The sequence below is a fragment of the Sciurus carolinensis genome, chromosome 2 (genome assembly GCF_902686445.1).
Source record: "Sciurus carolinensis chromosome 2, mSciCar1.2, whole genome shotgun sequence".
NCBI lineage: Eukaryota > Metazoa > Chordata > Mammalia > Rodentia > Sciuridae > Sciurus > Sciurus carolinensis.
Genome location: NC_062214.1, coordinates 156,761,296 through 156,789,193, shown reverse-complemented (window position 1 = coordinate 156,789,193; position 27,898 = coordinate 156,761,296). Strand labels below are relative to the sequence as shown.

The following is a 27,898-nucleotide window of genomic DNA, read 5'->3' as shown; positions in this document are numbered from 1 at the left end:
ATGAAGGTGCTTACGGAAGTACTTAAATTCAATTCACGTGCACTATGATGTAAAGAAATGTAGAATCTCTATTTTTCCAAAATTTTAAGCAGGTCACATTTCACATGACAATATAACACCATTATTATGGGATCTCAGAAGATTGCTTTGATACGGAGCTCTTTATTTATTGCATAGGTTCACACCTTTACACGGTACAAATTAGCTCACAGTATTTAACAGGCTTATGCTCCTAAGTTTTATTTATTCATTTTTCGGTACTGAGTTTTCTATCACTGAGCTACATCCTCAGTCCTTTTTATTCTTTATTTTGAGACAGTATTGCTAAGTTGCTGAGGCTGACCTCAAACTTGTGATCCTCCTCTGCTTTGCTTCCTGAGTTGCTGGGATTACAGGTGAGCATCATCACACCTAGTTGTTTGAAGCTCTTTAAATCAACTATTTATTCAAGAGGGAACATGTAAAGGAGAAGTCCGCTTACATGCTATAATTCTAACCCTGTGAAGTTGTCATCTTTATACCTTTACCAAATGTGCAAAAGGCCTGATTTGTGTAGTGAGAGGTATTTGTTTCATGAGAGGCACCAAGTTTTCTCGCCTCCCAAAGATGATGATGGGATGCAGCTGGTTTCATCAAACTGTGATGGACCTTACTTCCAATTCTGATAATAAATGAAACAAAATAAAACACGTTATTTCAAACAACTAAAGCAATTCAATGGATGACAAATGTCATCAAGATTAGTTGTTATCATAGTGATTATTATCTTTTTAGAAATCATCATAGGACTGAAGAGCCAAATTTGGAAGGATTATTATCAACTACACACAGAATTGGTTCACAATTAGGAAACCAGATACTTAGGTCTTCAAAGAGGTCCCTGCCTCTAGACCCTTCGTATTTTAAATAAAGCAGCTTAAAATATGGAACAGTAGTGAGCACGAACTTGAGGTGTTCTCACTTTCTGGCACAGCAGAGTCTAATTTTCAACTCAAAAACATTCCAATGGAATGGCACAAGCTCTTCTGCAAAACAGAAACAGAACTGTTTTGATCTTGATTAGGAAGGGAAAGAAATACATAAACATAACATTTTCAAATGGAGTTTTTTCAGCAGCTGATTCAGCTGGAATGTGTTAATCAGTTCCTGGATTTCAAAGTGACTGTTTTCTTATCACACTAAAGCCCTTTAATTTGAGTATATACTCCTAAATCCAGAATGGGAAGGGAAATTCTCAGTCAAAAGTCAGGGCTTCAACTGGCCCTAGACGTCTAAAAGGAAAGGAGGGAAAATTATATTCTGGAGGAATGGAAGAGGGAGAGAAAGAAGTTTAGCATGTGACTTTTTAAACAATTTCCTATGACAAAGTTCTTGTTGTCACACACTATTTACCTCTAGTTTAAAAGTGGATGGATTATTTGAGGACTTCAGTGTTCCAGAGCTGATGATGGGATGCAGCTGGTTTCTTCACACTGTGATGGACCTGGGGAAAGCACATCAGGCTCAGCACAGAAACTCATGTTCTAGTTCTAGTTCCACCTCTACCTTGGTGTGCAACATAAGTCACTTATTTACTATAGCTCTCAATTTCATTTATTAAACTAGATTAGTTGTGATAACTAATACTAGATGACCTCTACTAACCCCTTTGACATTGTTTTCCTAAACCAGTGGCTTTCAAATTTATTTGTGACTCTGACCCACAATAAGTGTATTGTTATACAGTACATAGATTTTAGATATATATGTAAAGTTACATACATATGCATACACACATATCTATAAATACATGTGCATACACCTACATGAAATGAAACAGTTTCATGAAACGATGCTCATCCCTTGTATTAGCTCACATGCACTATGATATTTTAAATTCTATTTCATTAAGAAAAAGCTGGTCAAGCCAGGTACCCCTGCTTGATCAGGTAATGGAATGGTTAGTAGCTTGCAATCCCAGCTACTTGAGAGTGTGAAGCAGGAGGATTGCAAGTTGAAGGTCAGCCTCAGCAACTTAGCTAGGCCCTTAGCAATTTAGTGAGACCCTGTCTCAAAATTAAAAAACTAAAAGGGCTGGGGACAAGGCTCAGTGGCAGAGTGCCCCTGGGTTCAATCCCCTGTACCAGAAGTGTGTGTTTTGGGGTGGAAGTTGGTCAATTCTTGCTAAACTGACTTTGTGACCCACAGTTTGACATTCACTCCAGCAGGTACAATTCTGCATGATGAGGAACTGCCTCCGGTTGAACACAGGTGAGTGCATATGATAATGGTTAATATTTTGATCATTAAAAGAACAATAACTGTTGATACCAGTCCACTGATTGAATGATCGAATGAACATGATATAACTGGTGGCAAAACAATGACAGATTAAATAAATATGACACTAAAACCAAGTACTCTCCAGTGAACTGACCTGTTTTAAACTCTGCACAATTAAACTTGGGCTTTTCATTCTTCTCTAAGCAAGGTTTTGTTTTTTTTTTTACCTGTTTAATTAGCTTTTAACTCTTTAGTAAAAGTACTCTTATTTTTCTGATGACGGGATCACTTCTGCTTTTAAATAATTCCTTTGAATTTTTCTGTAGTTTTTGCTAGAATAATTGAATTTGGTTTGTTTACATTAACGTTTAAAAGTACTGTTAAAAACATAACAATTATGTAATGTTTGCCTTCCATTTTCAAAACCTATTTTGAGGGAAGACACTAAAAGAAGATTCTAGTCCTTGTATCTTTCAGTGTCTTCTTAAAATCCTCCATGTGTCCACTATTGTAGTTCTGGGTTCAAGCCTTAGTATGCCAGGGTTCCCAGGGAATTGCTGACTTACACTTACCTAATGCTCCTGGTCCTAGGGTAAATGGTGATTCAACCAGGATAAGAGCTAGGGTCCCATTCTCCCAGCAATGTTCCCCTTTTTGGTTTTTAAGCATACATACTTTTTGCATATGAGAAACAACCACAAGTATTAAGGATATTTCTAATGGTGCAACCAAGTTAGGGACTACTTCAGTTAGCTGAAAGAAATTTCAAATACCTTTTATATCTTTTTAAAAGGTTACATTACAAAACAATCCCCTTTCAGATAATACTTCTAAACAAGATGATTATGGTATATGTGTGTGTGTGTGTGTGTGTGTGTGTGTGTGTGTGTGTGTGTTTAAAGAGCAGGACATAATTCACAATTTCTATTTATAACATGTAAGTTAAAATGAACTTAATATTTAAGATTGTATTTCTTTTTCTATCTATTGTACTTTTTCTTCCACTAATACTACTTACACCAGCATTTTTTTTTCCGCCACACTGGGGTTTGAATCCCGGGGCACTCTACCACTGAGCTGCATTCCCGGCTCTTGTTGTTTTCTTTTATTTTGATAGGGTCTCACTAAGTTGCCCAGGATAGCCTTGAACTTGGGATCCTCCTGTCTCAGCCTCCACTAGCTGGGGTTAAAGGCATGTGCCATGCCACGTGACTTACAGCAGACATAACAAATTCCAAATAATCAAGTTCATGAAAGCTCCTAACTTTGACTTATTTCTATTTATCTTTTATTATGCCTTAATTTAACAACATTATCCTAACCTATATTTTGCAACTATTTATAAAATGCCTTGAGTTACTTAGTTGCTCTGTGAAGTTGGATCACTGGTATAGAGTATAGATCAATTATTTGCATTTGTTTACTTGACCTTTATCTTAAAACTTTCTCAAACTCATCAACTCAACTTTTAAAAAATCATAATAAGTGTATTACTGAAAATTAACCTTTGCCCATAACACTTTCAATCTGCAAAAAAGAGTCAAAGAACTACACTTAAGAGGCCAAAAATTGCTGGTTTCACATTTAGAGTTTTGGAACCTCCATCTGCCCACGCACCATTACTTACTCACCCCATTACTTACCCACCCCCCAACCACCCCGCAATATAACATGAGCTAATCTTTCCATTGCAAACAATTTCCACCAAATATATGTTACATTGTTGAAGAGCTACCAGATTTCTTATTTTCTGAAGAGAGAGAGAAAACACCTTTCAAGATATAGTTCTGTTAGTTTACTTTCCATATCCAGGTAAGCACACTGTGCTATTCCTGGGGCTTTTAAAAATATCATCCATGCTGATCCAAATCAAACAGACCTTTAGAAGGTACTGACAACGACGTCTTCATTGAGCATGATCACTGCTAAGCTTTAGCTCCCTGTTTGCTCTGTAATGCTGTGCCAAGATCGTGGCCTTTAGATGTTCCCAGAATCCCTGGAAACATCACTTGTTTGCAAGTGTAAGCTTTAGAATGGTTTTGCATCCACAACAAAATTTGAGGACAAAGTAGCAGGGTGAATCTCTTACTGGGCTGAATTGTTTTCTAAATTTCTCTAACCATAGGTCTTGGAGCTAGTTAGAAGAACGGAATTTTAAGTAGCACCCTATGTTGATGTGTTTATAAAATATACCAAAAGTAAAACAGAGTAAAAGGATTTGCTGTAACAGGATTCATTTTTTAATAATCTTTGAAATTAAAATTTCTGAATATTAAAAGCATTAATTAAATTATTAACTTCTGAAGGACACTGATAGGAATTATGAAGAAAGACAATGTTTAACTTTCTAAATGAATTAAATCCTCTATTCTTCATATCCTAGCCTGATGACTTCAAGTTATCAGCAGGGTATCCTAATGACAACTCTTAACACTCAAAATAGGCTTTAACAGCATAAAGGCTAAAAACATCATGGTTACATCATTGGAAAACACTAGAATATGGGCAGAAATAATACTTCAGAATTTCTGTTGAAAATTTCAAAATAGTACACTAGTAATCAATTTCCATCTATTTTAGTTGCATTTTGACTAACAGAAGAAAGGCATTAAAAAATGGATTTTTTTGAGGGGAAAAAAAAAAAAAAAGGGGAAGTCACCACCAAGAACCATGCTAACCATCAGCGGGAACAGGAAGGGATGGAGAGTCGATGGAGAGTTGGTAGCTTGTTAGGCAGCACGGAAGCCACAATGCCCTTCTCCACTCACCCTCTGGTGTATGCCAGCCTTGATGCCAGGCAGCAGTGCTGCAGCATGTGGAGAGGCAGACAGTTTTGCTGGCTCCCGCTTGCTCCTCAGGCCAAGTCCAGGCAGAAGTTGGCCTTGTGGGGTTCCTGTCATCCTGCCAACCCACGGCACTCCTGGGACACTGCTCGGAGAATGCTGGCCAAATCCTGCATGAGAAGCCATCTCCTTCACAATCTCTTCAATATGAAGGGGAGGGTTAGACTAAAATAAACCCCTTCTACCAGATTTTATGCTGTTGTGCACTACCCAAGGAAAGTAAGAGCCACTTGCTAAGGCTCCCACAATAGACAGGAAAGAATTCTTCAGAGTAGATGATCTGGGAATGAAGTCCAACATACCTAAATCTCATCTCAGTTTACATTTTTTCCGCTTACCAGTGGTTTTAGAGTTTTAAATAATCATAATTCTATCTACTTTGGGCCATATATATTACTTTCTCAAAGCAAGAGTGGTCCAAAGCCACTGCTCCACAAATACAGAATAATCTAGGTACAATTCAACAATAATCAAACATTAGAACACAGTTACACACATATAGTCTCAAAAGAGGCCTTCCTTGCTACTCTTAAGGTTATTTTTAGAAAATAACACTTTTAACAAGGTTTCTCAAACATCACATGTTGGTAGTTGCTCAGATGAACATTCACACTTATGTAGGTGCTCAGAAGCAAACACAGTCATCACACATAGGCATGCAGTCTCTTTCTGAACCAAAAAAGACAATGCATTTCTAAGGAATGTTCAAATTTTATTACACTTTTTCCCTCTGAAAAGTGAAAATCATAATCTTATATAATTTCTTTCAAATGGATAAACTTACACAATTTATCAACACTTCCCTAAATTTTTATACCACACTGAACTCCAACAGGTTTTTGTTTTAAGGTAAACCAGGTTTTGGCTCTTCCCTGTGGAGAAGTTACTTTCAAGTCAGTCAAAGTTCTTGGCCCATGATTAAAAGTCTTTGCCAATTAGTACTCAACAACTTCAATTCATTTTTTTCTGGTTCAAGATGAGTAGGAGCCTAATAAGGCTGTGATAAAAGGGCAAAAGGCACTGAGAGCCAAAAGCGGATTAATGAGCTCCTCCATTTATTTGTCTTCCTAACAGCTGAACTGTTACAACTATTGACACTCTTCAAAAGGTTCCGCTCTGAACCCTGTCCAGGCACTGCAGGCTCCAATGGACATCTTCAAATCCAGAGAATGGCGGGGCAAGAGCTTCCCCTGTGTGATGCCAAAACCAACAAAGCCCCATGGATCAGGTAATGAAACTTCAGCTTTTCCCCCTTTGAGATTTATTTACTGGCAGCTGACAAGGGGCAAATTCAGCTCGAATTGTGCAGTCAAGGCCCTGTCAAGCTTTTAGAGGCACCCTTGTCTTGAAGCACCTTCATGACTGGCATTTCGCTCAAAAGCCCTCGGCACTGGTCCTTAACAGCTTATGACATCACAAAGGACACTCCAGACAGATGCCTACATGGCATCCTGCAGCATTTTAAAAGAGAATTAGTGGTTTTAATTATGGTCGTAGTATGAAAGGGAACCATGCAAGCTCCACAGGAGACCTTTGATCAGACCCTTTTGCTAGTACAATGCCACGGAACTGTGACTATTCCTGGTAAGGGGCCTTTTCTTGCTGAATGACTCACCAGTGATCTTTGAATGCAGACAAGCTTCTAGCCCTCCCTCTTCATTAGTGAGCATTTCTATACAGGGGCCTATATAGTGCTTGGAGTCTAGGAGCTCTACAATTGGGGGGAAAAGAATCCCTACAGATTCTGGCCTCTACTTAGGAAGTGCTGAAGGACTCTGAGTGACTTTATTCATTAAAACAGGTTGCTATTAATTAACTGTCATAATAAAATAAAGAACTATTATTTGCATTTCTTACTCTGTTCTCTTTAGTAATATGTATAAAAGATGCTTGTAACAGAAATGAATTTATTGAACTTTCCCATCCCCCCAATTCAATCCCCACTTCTTTTTTTTTAACCTCTGCATGTGGGCAGCAAGAACCTCTAATTATTGGGCCTAGACCTGTAAGTCCAAATAGAAGTAAAACATAAATATAAAATTAATTACATAAATATAAAATCCTTTTTACTTGCCATTTGGTTTATGAAACTGAAATAAGCAAAAATCAAATTAGCTCAAATTAGTGATTCAGAAAACTATCTAAGACAATAAAACTTGAACTTTTTTCAAAATATCACTTACTTGGAGTGTAGCTTGAAGTGTGATTATGTAACAACCACAGTGACTTAAAGAAAAAGGAATTCTAATTTAAAGCATAGAGAGATCCATTGTTTTAAAAAACTATTTCATTTTCAGGAAACAGAAAATGTCTTTGGTCTGGTATGAATAAACATGGCCCTTTAAAGATTCACGGTTGATATTTTAAGTCTATGAAAATAGTTCATTATCTTCTAGAATTTAATTGAATCAAGGACAGTCATCTAATGAAAGGTTGTTGAAGATTTTTGAAAAAAATCTGCAAAATTATCTCATGGATATGCTAATTTGGTAACATGGGATAAACAGAATTTTGCATAAATAGCACACCTTGGTCACTAAACATTCATTAAGCAATATTGATGTACCATATTACTTGTATCTGGCAGATGACTTAGTTTTCAATTTCTTATACAGTTTTCTTAAAGGAAAACTTTTGGACTTCAGAATTTGGGAAGCTGAAAGTTGAGCGGGTTTTTCCCATTTTGCTGTCTCAGGCATTTTTCATATTTCTCAGACTTTGCAGTTCTTTTCTTAGGTGCTTGAGAGCAACTAAAATATCAGCTAGCTGTGGATCATTCTGTGCTTTCTGAGTGTAGAGACGGAAATGTCTGATGGTTTCAGACAACAGGACTTCAGGGTCTGTATCTCTCTCCTGGAGACGCAGCATCCGCTCACAGGCGATGGCATAGTTCTTGTGCCAATTCACTGGGTGTTCCTTTTGTAAATAGACAATCTCCTTATAAAGCTGGAAAATGGAAAAATGTTGGCATTCCATTGTTATTCCTTGACTTTTCTCCCCCAAAAACCATAAAACATAAATGAATTAGGGGAAAAAAAATCCAAGCAGCCTACAGTAAAATCTAATCGTTGCTAGGCCATGCAGAAAATGCAAGAATGTTACTGTAATTATTACAGTAGCAGGAGGCAAATATGCTTCATCTAAAACTGCTTCTGGGGTTTTTGGATGTTGCAGGAGCAACCTGAGACACACTGTGTCAGGACAAAATGCTCTTCCTCCAGAAAGATGTTCTGGGAAAGGGATTTAATTCTAATTCGTGGCAAGCTATTTACTCAATAGGCAGAGGTTGAAACTCTAAATTTAGCTGCTGGAGGGGAAAAAAATGACAATTTTCTTTAGAAGACTGTGTGGAAAAAGAACTTGAAGGAATTTAAATTTTGTCCCATATTATTTAAAAGAATTTCTCTCTGCACTGAACACAACAGTAATAATAACAATAATGAACCAATCCAAACAATTCTATTATCAAGTTGATTAAACATAACAGAATTTAAAAGATAGCCTTAAAGCAGGAGAGCAAAACTTACATTTTTGATAGTTAAAACTTTGCCCACAGAAATTTCAAATTTTGATTTTCCAACATCAGAGACAGTATCAACTGAATATAATTTGAATTTTCAATATCGAGTTTTCCAGAGGAAACACATTGAAATTTAATAAATAAACAAAAAGCCAATACAGATCTGCTAAATGTAGTATTATGCTTGCTTCTTTGGGAATTTCACCTCTTTCCTGGGGACTGTCAAGTTACAGCTGGATTCCCAGGAGTTTTCCTATAGACTCTCTAAGTACAGAACAGCAATAATGTTTTCTATGGGACAAGTGATTTTTGAATTAGAACTGCATTCACAACATCATTCTGCTGAAAGGAACCAATTATATTATCTATTTCTAAAACTCCTACTCGAGAGAAGACAAATGCATACCTACTTAGCATCTTGTTAAAAATTCCACAATCCAGGTTTGATATGTCATTTTGATACCTAATATTCCCTCTGAGGAGGAATATGTATAACATGTGTAGCATGCTGCTCACACCAAGTAGGTGCTCAGGAACTGTTTTCAATATCCTACTGAGAGTTTGGAGTACAAAAGAGAGGCAGTGCTTCAAGAAGTCCTTGTTTCCCCAGATGCTCAAGAGAATCAGAGGCTCAAGTGACCTACCTACTATAGTTTTTAGGCATTGAAGAACCACATTACCCTTTTCTAGAACATTCTGTAACTGATGCATTTTTGATTTGATTTGGATGACCTATTAAGCCACAAGTGTGAAGTTTTAAGAAGCCAATCATTTTTCATGATGTGGAATTGTATTTCTTCTTCTGAGTGTGTTACTATGACATTATCTAAGTGGACTTGTCCCATTAATTGGAAACATTTTCAACTTATCCAATTTGTTCCTAAGGAGCTAGCTACTCCATGTTCCCCTACCACCCCTGAACTTATGTCACCTGAACTAAATGTTCTGTTTAAGCTACTGAGCTAGGTGATGCAAATGGCAACAAAAATATCCTTTGCACCTAACAATATTCTGCAAAAACCAGTAATAGGGGTGTGTTTGTCTTGATCTACCAAAAAATTAGCCTCAATTGTCTTGTAAGCATCACACACTTGGAGATACAGGAGATACCCATAGTCTGTATTCACTGAAAGAAACAAAGCTTATTGCCCAAAGGAACAACAAATTCAGAAGTGAGGTTTTAGGTGGCCTAGCAACTGACCATGGAAGAGATCACTGATGAGAAAATGAAATACTAATAAGTCTCAGATTTCTCCAAAATAAATACGCACCTTTTTTTTTTTTTTTTTTTTTTTTGTATCAGGGATTAACCACTGAATCACATCCCCAACCCTTTTATTTTTTATTTTGAGACAGTTTCCTGCTAAGTTGCTTGGGGCCTCACTAAGTTGCTGAGGCTGGCTTTGAACTTTTGATCCTCCTGCCTCAGCCTTCAGAGTCACTGGGCTTATAGGTGTGCACTACAGCACCTAGCTCTCCCAAACAAATACTGCTTATTTTTCATAGAATTATAAGGTATGAGAGATGAACAGGATATGATACATCCAAGGATATAAGAGCTGATCTTATTTTTTATATGGGTGTGATAATGGGGTTTGAACCCAGGGGCACTTAATCACTAAGCTACATCCCCAATCCTATTTTTTCTCTTTTTTTGAGATGGGGTCTCACTACATCTCTGAGGTTGGCCTCAAACTTGCAATTTCCTGCTTCAGCCTCAGAAATTGTGGGATTTGAAGTGTGTGTGTCACCACGCCTGGTTAAGAGTTAATCTTTTGAAGTTTAAAGCCCATATTTTGTTAAAGAAAAAAATTAAAGCCTAGAGAGGTTAACTGACTCACAATTGACAATTAATGGCAGAGAGGGCCTAGAACCTGGACCTCGCAACTGCCAGACAGAGTTCTAGTGTGCCATTCCCCATAACCGACTCCCTTGCTGTCCTCCAGGCCTCCAGGGGGATGCCCTGGCGGAACCTGCCTTGCCCCTGGGTTCCTTCCTTATGGACTGTCCTCTCCGCCTCTCTCACTTCCTTGCCCTACCATCTGTCTTGCCAACTCCTTCTGATCTTTCAAGGACATCCCAGTGGCATCTCTTCTGGAAGCCTGCCCTCTTTCCTCCCAGCTCTGACTCTCTATTTCCACAGAACCTCTGCTTGCCTCTCTCAGCACGTACAAGAGTGAACTATGACTGAGGACTTGCCCATCTGTCTCCCTCTTCAGCCTGCTACCTTTTTTGATAGTTGAAGCAAGGTCACTGTCTCCAACATAGTATGTTGAATAGAGTTGGTGCTCAATAAATGCTTCATGAATGAAGGACTACATAAATGAACAATGAACCAATGATGAGAATTTAGGAGTAAAATTAGTCATACTTATTGAAAGCCATGTTACTTTGACTCAGCACCAAGCAAATGCCCTGGCTAAGCAGCTCCACGGCAGTCTAGAGAGAGCAGAGACCTCACTGCATACACACAGGTCCTGGGCTCTGTGCTCATAGATTCTTGCTAGGATATTTGTTTCTTATATAAGACTCCAAGACAATCTGAAGGCATTAGAAGAGCCCATTGCTATAAACAACAGAAAAAGCAGAGACTTGCTGAGATAGTGCTAGAGCAAGCCTCTTGTCTGTGTTCCATTTCCCAGGAGAGAACAATTTGCACAGGATCCTCAGTGTGCCTGTGTCTTGGGAAGGTTCATTTGACTGTCTGCAGCCAGTTAGAAGACAGGGCCTCCCTCTGTGACTTTTTATCTTACTCTTAAAATCTCCATCAGCGATGGCCATAAAATTTTTTAATTTAGTGTATATTGGTTACACATAATAATGGGTTTCATTGTGTTGTATTCACACATGCATATTATATACTTTGATCATTTCCACTCCCCACAACCCCTCTTATCTTTCCTTCCCCCTTTCCTGATCCTCCTCTTTTCTAATTATCTCCCTTCTACTTTCAAGTCCTCTTTTTTTTTCTCCTTAAAATGTGACACTTGTCTTTCTGAGTCTGGTTTATTTTGCTTAACATGATGATCTTCAGTTCTATCCATTTTCCTAAAAATGATATGATTTTGTTCTTCATGGCTGAACAAAACTTCACTGTGTATATATACCACATTTTCTTTATCCATTCATCTGTTGATAGGCACCTAGGCTGATTCCTTAACTTGGCAGTTGCAAATTGTTCTGCAATAAACATGGGCATGCAGGTATCTCTATAGTATGCTGACTTTAATTCCTTTGGGTGTATGCCAAGAAGTGGTATAGCTGAATCATACCAGAGTTCCATTTTTAGTTTTTTGAGGAATCTCCACACTGATTTCCATAGTGGTTATATTAATTTACAATCCCACCAATAGTGTATAAGGGCTTCTTTCTTCCCCACATCCTTACTAGCATTTACTGGTTTCGTATTTTTTTGTGGGGGTTACTGGGAAATGAACCCCCAGGGTGCTTAACCATTGAGCCACATCCCCAGTCCTTTTATTCTATTTTTTAAATTTGAGACAAGATCACACTAAGTTGCTTAGGTTGGCCTTGAACTTGTGATCCTCCTGCCTCAGCCTCCTCAGTTGTTAGGATTATAGGTATATGCTACCATGCCTTGCTATTATTTGTACTCTTGATGATTGCCATTCTGAGACACAGGAGATACCCATCTCAGGTAAGATGGAATCTCAATGTAGTTTTGATTTGCATTTCCCTGATAGTTAAAGATATTGAACTGTTTTTTGTTTTTTTCCCAAATAATTACTGACCATTACTGTCCTATTGTTCCGAGTGTAGCCAGAGTCAAGATTTTTATACAGAGGATAACCTGTAATTTGTTTTTTAATAGTCATTATATTAATTTCCTATTGTTGCTATAACAAATTACAAACATAGTAACTTAAAACACATATGTATAATCTTGCACTTCTGGTGGTAAGAAACTGTAAAATCAGCAGGGATGAATTCCTTCTGGAGGACTTAGTGAAGAGTCTTTTTCCCTACACTTTCCAAGTGCCAGACGCTGCCTGCACTCCTTAACCTACAGCATCTTCTTCCATCTTGAGGGCCAGTGGTGTAGCATCTTCAAATTTCTCCCTCTCTGACGTCTGCTTCTGTGTTGCATCTCCTCTGACTCAGACCCTTCTGCCTCCATTGTAATTACATCAGGCCTACCTGAGTAATCCAGGATAATCTTCCATCTCAAGACCCTTAAATTAATCTCATCTACAAAGTCCCCTTTGCCATGTAAAGTAACCTAGTCACAGGTTCTGGATATTAGGATATAGACATCTTGGTGGGGAGTATTCTGTCTACCCTCCACCATAAACATTGTTTATGTTACAGTTGAGTTATTTTTCCATATACATTGTTTTATAAAGCCCAAACTAAAGCTAGAAACAAAATATAAACTCTGTTGTATCTGGGCACAGTGGCACGTGCCTGTAATTCCTGCCACTCAGGAGGCTGAGACAGGAAGACTGAAAATTCAAGGCCAGCCCAAGCATCTTAATGAGATCCTAAGCAACTTGGTGAGACCCTGTCTTAAAATAAAAAATAAAAAGAGCTGGGGAAGTGCTCAGTGGCAAAGCACTCCTGGGTTCAATCCGCAGAACCAAACTAAACCAAACCAAACCAAAACAAACAAAAAAAAACTCTGTTGTACACCCTCTTTCCATCCCAATCACTGCTATCTTCCCACCAAATCTCTCTCTATAAAAATCTCACATACCTTATATGCATGGGAGTAGAGCTGAGCTTTCACCTTTGAAGGCATATCAGTAGTTTCTGCCAGGTTGAAGATGAAGAATGGTGTTTTCATCCTGGGGGTGGGAATGGGAACCTTCTTAAAATCATACCATTGATTTCACATTCAGGGCTAAATCGTTCAGGCTTTCCAGTGGTATGGAGTGCACAAAACTCTTTACTATGCTATTTTTATTCTTTCTTATTCATGGAAGTTTACTCTGAACCCCTTCCCCAAAGCACTGCATTTATTACCAAAAGTCTATGTTCATCATTGCTATTACATACTGGTCTTCTTCAGATGAACATTATTTATTTAAACAGGAGCAGCTGGACAGGGGGGAGCCTTGGTGGATTATCAGCACATTTCTAAAGGTGCCGGTCATGGTAGCTCACGCCATGTGTGACCAGCTCTTCATAGATGGCTAGATTCTTTGACCCCACGAACTCATCCAAATTGTACTTAGCACACCAATTAAATCAATACCTTCCCGAATAACGACTGCTTTCTTCTTTCAGGTGATTTCTCCCCAGCTTTCCCACACTGAATCACAGTGAAGAAATGTGCATACCGTGTATCTTTGACCAGGGCTTTAAGGCAAGTTTTTGTCCTTATAACTCTGCTGATAACTTGAAGTGAGTTGTTTTCTGACCTTTTTCAAAACTATTATTTATAAACTATGGTATATCTACTTTTATATTCATTATGTTAGAGTTTATTTCTTGACATTGCTTTTTTTTTTTTTCAGTACTGCAATTGACCCCAGGGATGTTTTTACTACTGAGATACATCCCCAAACCTTTCTATTTTTCATTTTGAGATAGGGTCTGACTAAGTTGCTCAGCCTCAAATTTGTGATCTTCCTGCCTCAGCCTCCCAGGGAGCTTGGATTACAGGTGTATATCATTGTGCCCAGCTTCCTGACACCTCTTTAAACATATGTAAACGTTGAATACCGTAACTCAATTCTCAGTGCACAGTCCCTGGCATACACTTTTGCAGAAGGAAGCACTCATTATGAGCAAGGCATCCCTGTGTATTAATTAGGGCCTTTCCATTAATATTTAGGCCAAAGTTTTCTCATGTTAGTTGTTTTGATCATTTAAAAATAATGAAAAGCAGTAACATCACTATTAAGTGTTCCATAGAGACAAGGTTGCAATGCTCTACTTCCACTCAATCGCATTCACTTTTAGTTGAAACAGGGAATTAAAGAGTGTTTTAGAGTCAAAGTCCAGGCTCCATTACTAATAGCTAAGTGGCCTTGAATATGGGCCTCTTCTTCCAGTTTGTTCTTTTATAAAGTGGGGATATTAATAACAACTTCATAGGCTATGAGGATGAAAATAGATTATTTGTATTAACTCAAAAAACTATTAGTATAATGCCTTAAACAAAATAGTTGCTCATAAATGTTATTTTTATTACCACTCACCCCTGAAAATCGCCACAGGCTACTTCTCTGCCATATTAAAAACAGACTGCAAACACAAAAATGTAATAAATCACCTTGCTTGCCACATCTCTTCATTGGCCACAGATTCCCAAGAAGATGGATCAAACCTACAGTTATAAAAAATAGTAATATCCTTCTGTCAGTTACATTTATTACTATAGACATGAAAGACCTGTTTTATAATCTTAAAAGGCCACTAAAATAGGCTGAATCTTTTTTTTAATTTTTATTTTTTGAGGAAGTACTGGAATTGAAGGGCTCCACTAAGCTACAACCCCAACCCTTTTTATTTTAATTCTGAGACAAGGTCTTGCTAAATTGCTTTGGGCCTTGCTAACTTGCCTCAGCCTCCCAAGTTACTGGAATTACAGGTGTGTGCTACCACACCTGGCAAACAGGTTGGATCTTTAAGAAGTGATAATGATCAAATGAATAAATTTATCCTCCTAAAAAAAGTTCAGTTAAGGAATTATAGTAAATGTGTCCTTAATCTGCATGAGCAATTAGTGCCTCGTGGGAACAAACAAAAGGCATTTGGGGGACCAGATGTTATTAAGAGCTGTTAAACAGCAACAGGGCAGAGGTGAGGCATGGACTATGCTCTAGACACAGTGAAGACCCCAGGAGCTGTGAAACAAGGGAATAAACCTGAAGAAGGAGACTCCTGGCTTGGATAAATCATTACTAGGACTATGATGCCACACAAAGAACTCTAGTCAAAACATTTACTGATTTTTCTCAATTAAAATTTCTCTCTTAGTATGTATTTTGATAGAGTGGAGACATTGAGCAGTGCTGTGTAGACACACTATTCGTTCACAATCTGAAGAATATGTTACTTCTAACTTTTTCTTATAAAGGTCACAGAGTGCTTTCTTTTAAGACTAATTATCCAACTCTGGCTATAAATGCAACAATGTGGTCTGTTTGCTCTTGATTCAAAAAACCTTTATAGCACTTGTTTATGTGAACTTATCTTTTGTTTTTGAATTATAAGCAATAGGTTATACAATTTTTAAGGATTTCAAAATTTTGAAATTAGGTAGTGAAGTTGGAAGGATTGTAAATTAGTACAACCACCATGGGAATCAGCGTGAAGGTTCCTCAAAAGACTAGGAATAAAACCACCATATTACCCAGTTATCCTACTCCTCAGTATTGATCCTAAAGAATTAAAGTCAGCATACTATAATGATGATACATGCACATCCATGTTTACAGCAGCACAATTCACAATAGCCAAACTATGGAACCAGCCTAGGTACCCACCAATAGAGGAATGGATAAGGAAAATTTATATTTATATTCAACCATAGGAAAAATAAAATTTGTCATTTGTAGGAAAATGGATGGAGCTTGAGAACATGCTAAGTGAAATAAGTCAAACTCCAAAAGTCAAGGGTCACATTTTCTCTCATATATGCAAGCTAAAGAAAAAAAAAAAGGAAAAGAAAGGTGGGGGGGAAATCTCATGAAAATCAAAAAGAGATCAGTAGAGGAACCACTGAGGAATGATAGTCACCAAAATATATTGCTATATCATGTGCATGTATGAATATATAACAAATCCCACCATTACATATAATTATAAAAAATAAAATAATTTAAAAACTAAGAAAAAATTAAAAATAGGTAGTGGAAGCAATTCTTTAGACAGTGACCCATTTTTCATATGGGAGACAGTAAACTCTATGATGAAATGCTTAAAGGAAGACTAACAGTAATGCCCTGAATTACATAACCAGGATGATGCCAAACAGCTGGGAAAAAAACAGTACTCAAATTCGGTCTTCTGTACAAAAAAATTATCTGCCTTTATTTTGTTTGGTTTTGTTTTGTGGTGCTGTGGATTGAACCCAGGGCCCCGCACATGGTAGGAAAGTGCTATACCACTAAGTTACTTGTGCAGCCCATATCTGCCACTCTTTTTTTTTTTTTTTTAGTTGTAGATGGATACAATACCTTTATTTTATTTACTTGTGTGGTGCTGAGGATCAAACCCAGTGGCCCACACATGCTAGGTAAGTGCTGTACCACTGAGCCACAATCCCAACCCCTGTATCTGCCATACTTGAAAAAATGAATATGACAAGTTCATGCATGTGGAAACGATCATGGGCAGCAGAGTTATCTCTGAAAGTTCAACTGCCATTAATGAGTCCCTTTTATTTTAGGATAATGAGATATGGGGTGGTGGACAATACAGCATTGGAAGCAGGCCTGGAAGCACAAGATGCCATACATTTAACTCTTGTGGTATCCCCTCAACCTCAGCCTCCTCTTCCCTCTGTGTCCCATCATTCTGTAAATAGGAAGTTAAGGGAGATTGTTCTTTTTTCTTCATGTTTTCTGATACACTGTGGGCAACACATAATTTTGACCATAAAAACAAAACAAAAAAAAATTAAAAGACATCTAAAAGTGTATACTTTTTTAGGCACACAAAACTGCCATCTTCTGCTTAAAATACAACTGCTTTTCATACCTTCCATATTCTTCAGTCCAGTTATATATATTTCTTGTGAGTTTAATCCATTCCTCGGGGTTGAATACAATCTCTGAAGGAACTAATTTGTCACAAGACCCCCACGGCCAAAGTGAATAGTTCTTTTTCCAGGTTGGGTCACCTTCATGAATTCCTATGCAAACAAATGTTTCTTTTCTATTGAAAACAGAAAAATAGGTGAGGTATTTTTAACTTAAGATTCTAAATGATAAATATAATTTATGAAAGGTCATTTTTGACTCCTTAAACCTTGATTACCAATATCATTTGTAAAGATGTTGGTTTATTTAAATCTTTCCCCAAAAGACTGAAATCTATCTTAATGTAAAAATACCAGGATTTTTTTTTTTTTTTTTTTTGGGTGCTGGGGATCGAACCCAGGGCCTTGTGCTTACAAGGCAAGCACTCTACCAACTGAGCTATCTCCCCAGCCCCAGGATTTTTTTTTTTTTTGAGTGGGAGCAAACAGACACGGATGAAAAAATCTTCCTGTTGGTAACATAAGAAATCGCTTGGGGACAAGTATGGTTTTCAGGAAAACTGCTGTGGTATTGTCTCATGTGTAAACATATTTTCTTTGATATCTCTTTTTATTTTACAGGTGGAAATACAAATCTTCCTTTGTATCCCTACTTAGTCATAGTCTTTCCTTCCTTAAATTCCCATTATACTTTTTTTTTATTTATCTTTTGTTATTATTATATTCAATGTATTATTTGTATTTGTAAATCTCCCTGAGTAGCCCAAAAGCATCTGGAGGATAGGCCTTCTATCCCTTTAGTAACTCTGAATCCTACACAGCATGACACATGCCTAACACATAATAAATACTTGCTGGATAAAATTAATTAGTATAACTATTAGAAACCTCAGTTCCTGCAAAAATTAGTAATAGAAATGGTTAAAATAAGCTTTGTTCAGGAAAAATGATAACTAATTCTCTTCCAATTTATTGTTTATGTCTTAATAGCTATTATTAAGTAGGAAAGAAAAAGGAACATAGTAGGGGAAACTGGTGAAAAGCAAAAAAACAAAACTTTGAAACAAGACACTTCTAATTTAGATTTTAGATTTCGCTTTTCTTTTTCTTTCTTTCTTTTTTTTTTTTTTTTTTTTTTGGCATTGACAACTGAATTCAGGGGCATTTAACCACTGAGCCACATCCCCAGTTCTTTTTATTTTTTATTTTGAAATAGGGTCATACTAAGTCACTGAGGCTGGCTAGATTTTAGATTTTTTTTTTTTTTTGAATCACTTATTGCCTCTAGGATTTTGGGAATATTAACTACCTGTGTGTAGTCTCCTCACCTGCGAAATAGGTCTGATAACTGTCTTTGAGGGTTTTCTAAAATCAAATAAAATATCTGATATAAAGTACATTCTTAAAACATAATAGAGTTCAGTTTTGAGAAAGATGGAGTGAGTTCACTTTGTCTCTCCCTCTGCACTCAACTATGGCTCCTGGACATAATATATGCAGCAGCTATCTGAGGATTCTGGAAAAGAAATGATAAAAGAAGTCTAAGGAAAAGACCAGAATTAAAAGTTCTATCAAATCAGCAGTGAACTTATCACTATTCTCCCTTCAGTATTGCTACGATTGTACTCAAAGAAAGCCCAAACCCAGCAGTACATATGAAGACACAAAGAACTCCAAGAAAAAAAGTTTTTATTTCTGCCTAAAGAGCAAGAAAGTGAACTCCTAAGATTTGGAGAGAGTGGAGAAAACCCCCTGGATCTCTCCCCTCTTCTCCTTCTCCCATACCAGGCAACACTAGGTAGCAGTGGAGTTAGCAGCACAGTGAAAGCAGTGGCAGCCAGGCAGGAGCCTAAAACTCTGAGGGAGGGGAACCCTTCTCTCTAACCAGAGGAGCCGTGGTTCCAAGAGCAGAGGGCCAATCCCCATTGCCTTTTGTATGTCCTCCTGCAGCCTGAACCCAGATGTAGAAGTCACAGGAAGTGCATGGCAAAAAATGGAAATTTTCTCTGGACAGAGAACCAGGAAGGAAGATCTTAGGGAGCTGGGCAATACTAGGATGACCAGTACTTTTGGGCAGAAATCAAGAAGGCCAGTCTCATAAAGTTGTGTAGGAACTCCTAGTCAGAGATAAGTATGCATGGATCTGACCCAAAACAGAGTTTGCAAAATTAACCATAGGATAGTCTACCACCCAGATCTCAGATTAGATACTGATAGCACCCCATGGGATGGGTCCAAATGCTACTGCAAATATTTTAAAAACAGAACTGGAATTGAACCACAGCTCACAGAAAGTAGGCCAGCACTTGCAGCCTGAAATGAGTGTGGTCAAAGGTCTGCTAAACAAACAAAAAATAGACATTGTCTTGGGATTAAATAAGGACCAATATTCAAAATGTACTGGATATAATCCAAAATTACTTAGCATGTTAAGTTAAGATCCAGAAAAATCTCAACTCACAAGAGAAAAGACAATCAATAGATGTCAATTCCAACGTGACTTAGATGCTAGCATTGCCACACAAAGACTTTAGAAACGCCATCATAATCATGCACCAAGAAGTAAGGGCAATACTCTTGAAATTAGTGAGAACATAGGGCATCTCAACAAAGAAAAAGAAGATATAAAGAGGAACCCAGTGGAAATTACACACCTAAAAACTACAATGACTGAAATTAAAAACTAACTGGGTGTGCTTAAAATAAATTTGGAGGAGGAGTATGTCAAGGAACTTGAAGATAGGACCCCTTACCTAATTTTAGAACTTAAAAAGAAAGACTGAAGAAAATGTAGAATCTCAGGCACCTGAATTTATGTCATTAATCTCAGAAGAGAAAGTATGTGGATCAGGAAAAAATATTTAAAGAAATAATGTCTGAGAAGTCCACATTTTTTGAAAGATACAATTTTATAGATTCAAGAAACTCTGCAAACCCCAAACAGGTTCAGTTCAAAGAAATGTACACCAAGACTCATCAAAATCAAACCACTGAATATTAAAGACAAATAAAAAGTCTTGAAAACACCCAGAGGGAAAGAACATATTTTTGCTGTGGATTTCTCATCAGAAGATACACAGGTCAAAAGAATGCAAAATAACATTTTTAATGTGCTGGGAAAAATATTATCAACACAAAATTCATATTCACAAATAACTTTAAAAATGAAAGTGAAATAAAACATTTTTGGATAATAGAAAATTGAGAGAATCTACTGCTAACAGTCCTACTCTAAAATAAATGTTAAAAGAATATATTCAGAAGAAAGGGAAATGATACAAGAAGGAAACCTGAAATACTGGATTAAAGGAAGAAAAATAGACCTGGTAAATAGCTAGATAAATATAAATATGAAATTTTTTCTTTTAAGATCTTTAATATATATCTGAAAATTTGAAAACTGAAATTAGCACATGTATGATATAATATATGTAACAACACAAAAGTGGGAAGATCAAAGGAATTTAATCCTTTCTGAAATCACTGAAATGCAATAACACCTTTCTTGTTATCTATCAAAAAAAAAAAATCCTTCTGGGGTTTATCTTTAATAGACTAAAAATTTATCTTTATTAGACTATTTATCTTTAATAGACTAAAAAGTTAAGTATGTATACTATAATTTCAAGGTCAACCAGAACTAAAAAAACAAAAGAAAAAAATTTACCAAGACACATAGTAAAAATGATATAGTAAAAATTTTCAGTAAAAAATTTTAAATGGGCTGGGAACAGTGGTGCACTCTTGTAATTCCAGTGGCTCAGGAAACTAAGGCAGGAGGATCATGAGTACAAAGTCCACCTCAGTAACTTAGCAAGGCCGTCTCAAAATTTAAAAAACATATAAAAAGATGGAGAGTGGGGATGTGGGTCAGTGGGTAAGCACCCCTGGGTTCAATCCCCAGTACCAAAAAAAAAAAAAAAAAAATTAAATGGATTAATAGAAAAATAATCAATCCCAAAGAAGGCAGAAAAGTGGAAATAATGAAATGAAAAATAGGGAATATACTTAAAGCAAATAATAAAGTGGTAGATATACACTAAGCATATTAAGTACAAATGGTTTTAAATAAACTAATTAAAAACAGATGGACTGTATAATAAAACAAGATCCAAACACGTGCTATCTATAAGAAACCATTTTAAATATGATATAGGTTGGTTACAAGAAAAAGGATGAAAAACATCATGAAACACTAATCAAATTAGAACCAATCAAAAATCCCAGAAGTTTATTTTGGTAGCTAACAAGAAAGGTGTTATTACAATTCAAGATTTCAGAAAGGATAATCTTTTCAAGAAACAGTATGAGGACAATTTGGCAACCCACATGCAAAAACAAAACAAAACTATAAAACTTAGAAGAAACCATAAGAAAATCTTCATGACTTGGATTAGCAAAGAGTTCTTAGAGACAACACCAAAAGTATAATTCATAAAAGAAAAATAATTAGGGTTTCACTGAAATAAAAAACTTTATCTCCACAAAAGACTAAAAATTTATAGACTAAAAATTTATCTTTATTAGACTATTTATCTTTAATAGACTAAAAAGATTATAGATTATAAGACTTCTTATAATCTAAGAAGAAGACAAATGAGAAAATATTACCAATTATATATTTGACAAAGGATTCGTATCTAGAACATACAAAAAAAAAACTTGCAAAACTCGACAGTAAGAAAACAAATTGCTTAATCCTGCACCTAGGTATGAAAAAAATATTCATACAGAAACTTAAGTATGAATGTTTATAGCAGCTTTCTCTGTAAATGCCACAAACCAGAAACAACACAATCATTCAACAGGAAAGAGGATAAACAAGTTGTGGTACATCCATATAACAGACTATTACTCAGCAACAAAAAGCAATGAACTAATGTATAAAACTTGGGTGGATTTCAACGGCATATGTGAGTGAAATATGCCATTATCAAAAAATTACATACACTTTGTGATTCCATTTATATAATGTTTTGGAAAAGGTAAAAATATAATAATAAAGAATAATGAAGAACAGATCAGTGGTGGCTAGGGTTAGGGCTCTGAGGATAGTACGGCTTATAAGAGTAGCACAAAGGGGGTTTGAAGGGCCACAGACTGTTCTGTATTCTGACTGTTGTGGTGATCTCACAAATGTATACACGTGTTAAAATTCATAGAACTGTATGCCTCCCCCCTAAAAAAAAAGGGGGGGGGGGAATAAAAAAATTACTGTATGATAAACATAAAAAATAATAGTTGCTCAATAAATATTAGTTTCTTTTTAAAAGTACTCATTTAAAGACTTTCATATGATGGGCTAACATTTTGGGGGAGAAAATCCCCTATTAAGTGTCTTTAAATCATTCGTGTCCTTACACTGAGTAATTTTACTTCAGAGTGAAATACTAATATTCTAATTATTGTTAAGATTAATAATAATACAATTACTATTATTTTACTAATACTAATTATTCTACCCTAATAAATTCTTCCCATTAACAAAAATTACATGTACAAAGGCTTTTGTTGTAGCTTGTAACTTTAGATATCATGTTAATATCTACTAATAGTTGCATTAACCTATTATTATTAAATCATAGTACATCTACTAAAAATATTTACAAAGTTTATAAAAACATAATAAAATGTTCTTATGTCATTGAAGAAAAAAAACAGGACTATGTCTTACACTATGCTTTCAACTTTGTAAAAAATATGTATTTTTTACATTTATTGTTTCTGAATGATAGGACCACTTTTTTATTTTTTAAAAAATAATTAGTAACATGCTCTTTGTAGTAGCAAAAAATAAAAAGCTGAATTATCCCCCAAAGTTATTATTCTGTAATGAACACATATGACTTTTTTAATCGAGTCTTCTTTTAAAAATAGACAATAAACAATATTTACTATGAGACTTGTTAGTCAAAAATATTGACAAAACTTTATGGATCAGAATGTTTATGCCATGTTATAATAGCAAAAGTCTAGAAACAACAAAAGTTTATAAAAAAAATAGTATGTCTGTTAAATTATCATGCATCCTATGGAAATACATATAAAAATGTATCATGCATCATATGGAAATATAACAAAAAATGATGATAATGAAAAAGACATTTTATTGATCACATGGAAATGCACATGATATGTCATCAGATGAAAATAATGGAACAGAAAATGAATATCCCTGCTACATAAAATATAGTTTATGTGTATGTATGTATATGTATATAAATAAATAATTTGTTAAAATAAATGGAATCCAAAAACAGTTTATCAAAATGTTAACAGTGGCCAGGCACAGTAGCACATGCCTACAATCTCAAGTATTCTGGAAGCTGAGGCAGGAAGATCTCAAGTTTAAGGACAGTCTTGACAACTTAGTGAGATCCTCACTCAGAATAAAAAATGAAAAGGACTGGGGATGTAGTTCAGTGGCAGAGTGCCCCTATGTTCAATTCCCAGTGCTGAAAAAAAAAAAAAATAAAGAATCCCCTTGAAAGACGTATCACTTGATATTTATTAAACAAAAGCAGAATGAATGCTCCTAGGTAGAATTAATGGCTTCCTCATCTATGAAGCCAGAACACTTAGCTTATCAAATCAGTTAAGTCATTTACTTAAGTAGATACATATTGAGTATTCACTCTGACACTTTACAAAACTAGTTATATATACAACTAGTTATAGTCATATCTATGTATATAAACAACTAGATTGTGGTCTATGTGGACTTGGAACTGAGTTTCATTCATCTTTATATTGCTAGGGCCTAAATCAAGCTGCCACATAGTAAGCTTTGTGGGGTTGGATTAAACAAAATTCACAAAAGTGCCAATTTGGAGATGTTAATAGTTCTTTATATTTTATTCTAGAATGAAATAATTAAATGTTACTCTCAAAACACATTTATACCTATTACCTTTATATTACTCCATGAGCCACCATAAACACAGGCTCTGAACACTGAAAAAAAACCATAGTATTATATGCTTAGCAAGGGATAATTTAACTCTGGAATTTACAAAGATTTTCTAAGTCCTCTATAATAAAAAAAATCATGAAATAAAATTTTCTTCTTCAAGCTCTGGACAATCTGAAGCATTTCATGGATAGTAGAAATGTTTAACACACTACTACTGAAATAGTACTTTAATCTTGACCTTAACTATGAATAATTTTATGTTCCCAGGTATAGAATTCACAGTTCTTATATTTTATCTCAGCTAGCGTAAACTGTAGGTGCTTTTCTTATTTATAAAACTGTCTTATCCTTTATTAAAAAAATCCTTAAGCTATTTTCATAGAGTGATTATTCTAAAGAAAATTTGCTTTACACTTAAAAGGGGGCCACGGTGTTGATCAGGAGGAAACTATAATTGCTTGCGATCCACCTGCAATGATTTCAAGTAGGCAAGCGCATCTCCAATTTCCCTGAATTGTACTAAGATCTTATTTGCTATTCTTGCTAATCTGTCTTTATTTTTCCTTTGCCCAGAACAATAACATTTATTTCTGCCGGGCCTCATTTATGCACAGATATTCAATTTAATTACAAAGATAATCTCACCGGTGACAGGGAAATAGGTGTAGAAAATTGGTCTTTTGGATGAGACACAGCTGCTACAGAAATAATTTTAGAAAAGCTTAAGATTTTAGTAAAGCTATTATATGAAAAGAATGCTTACTGTTTATTTATTTCAAGAAAATGATAAAGATTAAATGTGACCATTCCACTGGGTAATACTCCTTCCACAGGATTCCACCGGTTCCCAGGAAAGTGAACACCTGGTAAATGCTTTGCCATCTTGGGTAAATACCACTCATAAGTCATCATCTGCCAGAAAAATAACATATGATGCCATACTTTTAGTATATATCTTTAAAAGAACCAAGTTTAGCCAATGAAAAGTTTCTAAAATGTGAATACACTATCATTCAATAATTGAAAAATACATTCAGGCATAACCAAGGGTGTGGCTACAATTTTTAAAGTGACTTAAACCTTTGATTGTATGTCTTAAGACATGTCTATAATTGGTAACATCAATACTTAGTTATATTTTCAACTCCATGCATTTTTTCGTTTGTGTGTGTGTGGTCCTGGGCGTTAACCCACAGGTGTTCTCTCAACGAGCGACATTCTCAATCCTTTTTATTTTGATTTTGAGACACAGTCTCACTAAGTTGCTCAGGCTGGTCTTAAACTTGTGATCCTTCTACCTCCAACTCCTGAGTAGCTGGGATTACAGGCATGAGCCACTGTGCCCATCTAACTTCCATGTGTTTGATGACCCAGATGACTTTTCCCCATTTTTCTTCTACCTAGAGAATGCGTACTCAGCTTTCAGAACCAGCATAAATACACTTCCTCTGTGATACCCTCCCCAGTCTCCACAGCCAGAATGACATGCAGAGATAGCACTTCGTACCTACCTCTAGTACAGCTCTAGGCCTATTCCTCACTAGACTGTGAGCTCCTAGGGGAAGGGACTGTATCTTTTCACTTTTGTACACCTAGCACATTGCCTGGCACAGAACAGTTCTCAAATTACGTTTGCTGAAGTTGAAATTTCTTTGATGGCCAGACTAGACAACCTATACAAAATACAGAAATGTATCATTACTTCATTCTTTCATTCATCCATTAAAAAAAAAGTATTGCTCATCTACAAAATAAGATATAATCCCTGCCCCTTGAGAAGCTCAATCATAAAATAATCTAGGTCTCAAAGGATTTTTAACCCTTTGGGCTAAATTTATTAGTAGCCACAAATTAGTTTCAATCCTTCAATGTTCTTTTGATTAAAATACATTATTAATATTAGAAAATCATTTTTATTAATTGTATACTTATTATACACTTAATTATATACTTTCATATGTATAGAGACCCTCTTTTTAAAGAAGACTTCCATTTGCACTTTTGAAACTTTGTGAGTTTTAATATTATCATTTGAGTAACTGTGCTTATGTTACTTATCTCACGTAAGTCATTTAACCAGAAAATGACAAATTAATTTTAATCTAAGTGAACACTATAAAACTCAACAAATAATAAATTGGATTTTATTGCTCAATGCTTTCAGTTTTAGATGATATTGACATTAACTAAATACCCTGTGTTCATTATGACCTTCATGCTCCTCATTTAATTTCCATAATAACCCTCTTTTATAGGAATAATTGCATCAGACACTGCTGATTGCACACTCAACAGCTACAGCCTTCTTGCTTGCTAAAGTAACCCTGATTTTGGTCAGGCAGCTCAGGGCAGCAATGTGCTCAGGCCTAGTCATTTACTTTACTAGTGAGTTTTTCAGGAGTGGGCAAATGAGCCAGTTCTGGTGGAGGTCTGCTAGGAATTTCTAAGGTCTTGAAAACTCCCAATAGAGAAGAAGGGGGCAGGACCAAAGAGAAGTACCTTGCTTTGTTTTAGATTGAAATGTTTGGAACTGTGCATCCATGCCCCAGAATTCTGACATCATTATGCTTCTTCTATCATCAGTCCTAAAATCTCCTCTCTCTCTCCATAGTTTAAACTACTCATAGACATTTTTTTTTGTATTCAAAAGCATCCTACCTTATATAATAATAATTTCCTTTTCATGCATAAGAGAAGAGAAACTTTGAGAAAAAAAATCATTAGCTCCTGTCAAACATCTAGGAAATGATAGAATGAAGACTTGAATTTATGTCTTGTTCTCTTTGAAATCCATATTTCTTAACTATAGCAGTTGCTATCTCAAACAGTATACACACATACACACACATGCACACACATACACAAGTGCTAGGGATTAACTCAGGGTCTCATACATGCTAAGCAAGCACACTACTAGGTTACATCCTCAGGCCCCAAATAGTATTTGAAATCACAGCATAGTATCATCTTATCAACAAATAATCTACCATATTATTAATGAATAACCTAGCTTTTGTCAGAGTTAGACTTAAGATTAAATTCATCAATCTGTATACAACATAAATGCAAACTGCTTATAAAATATTTGTCATCTGCAAATTTCCTTAGGGTATTTGCAAATGTGTTTATATATATTTTTCTCCAAAATTCTAATTATTCTCTAATTCAACACAATTTATTAAAAGTATTGTGTCTACTAATTGCTCAATTGAACAATCTTAATTACTCATTTGAGAGTAAAAATTTCAATTTCTTGATGACTACTCTAAAAATACCAGACAGATTTGTTCCTTTTTAGATATTTATGGTCTAAATAATAAATATTGTGTTTACATATAGTTCATTTCTGGAAAATTGTTTTAATTGCCATCTAAATTTTCACAAGTCTTCTTCTAACATGTTTTTGTCATAGGATAAGGAAAGATTATGCAAAATTTCCATAGCAGAGTTGTAGTTAATAATTTCTATTTTGAGAAATTATTTGAGTTCACAACTCTGATGATCAAGTAGGCTATTTTAACCACAGTATGATTTATTTTATATTCAATTTAATTTATTTTAATCCCTAGACCAGTAGACAGTATTAATTTAAATGGCTGAATTGGCTAAATGAAAAAAAAATCAACACTACTTTAACAGTACAATAAATATTTTCATGGTTTGTTATGTGAACTGGAGACCTAGCATAT

The 27,898-nt window shown here is 35.7% G+C and overlaps 1 protein-coding gene across 1 annotated transcript in view; it reads right to left on the bottom strand.

Moving 5' to 3' along the window:
• Positions 1 to 4,479: 4,479 nt before the first annotated feature.
• Positions 4,480 to 27,898, bottom strand: part of Tmem260 (transmembrane protein 260) — a 60,473-nt gene continuing 37,054 nt past the window's right edge. The window contains 5 exon segments of the mRNA XM_047541316.1: positions 4,480 to 8,051; positions 13,340 to 13,430; positions 14,864 to 14,917; positions 17,296 to 17,472; positions 24,973 to 25,121. Coding sequence (XP_047397272.1) covers positions 7,797 to 8,051; positions 13,340 to 13,430; positions 14,864 to 14,917; positions 17,296 to 17,472; positions 24,973 to 25,121 — 726 coding nt within the window. The 3' untranslated portion in view covers positions 4,480 to 7,796.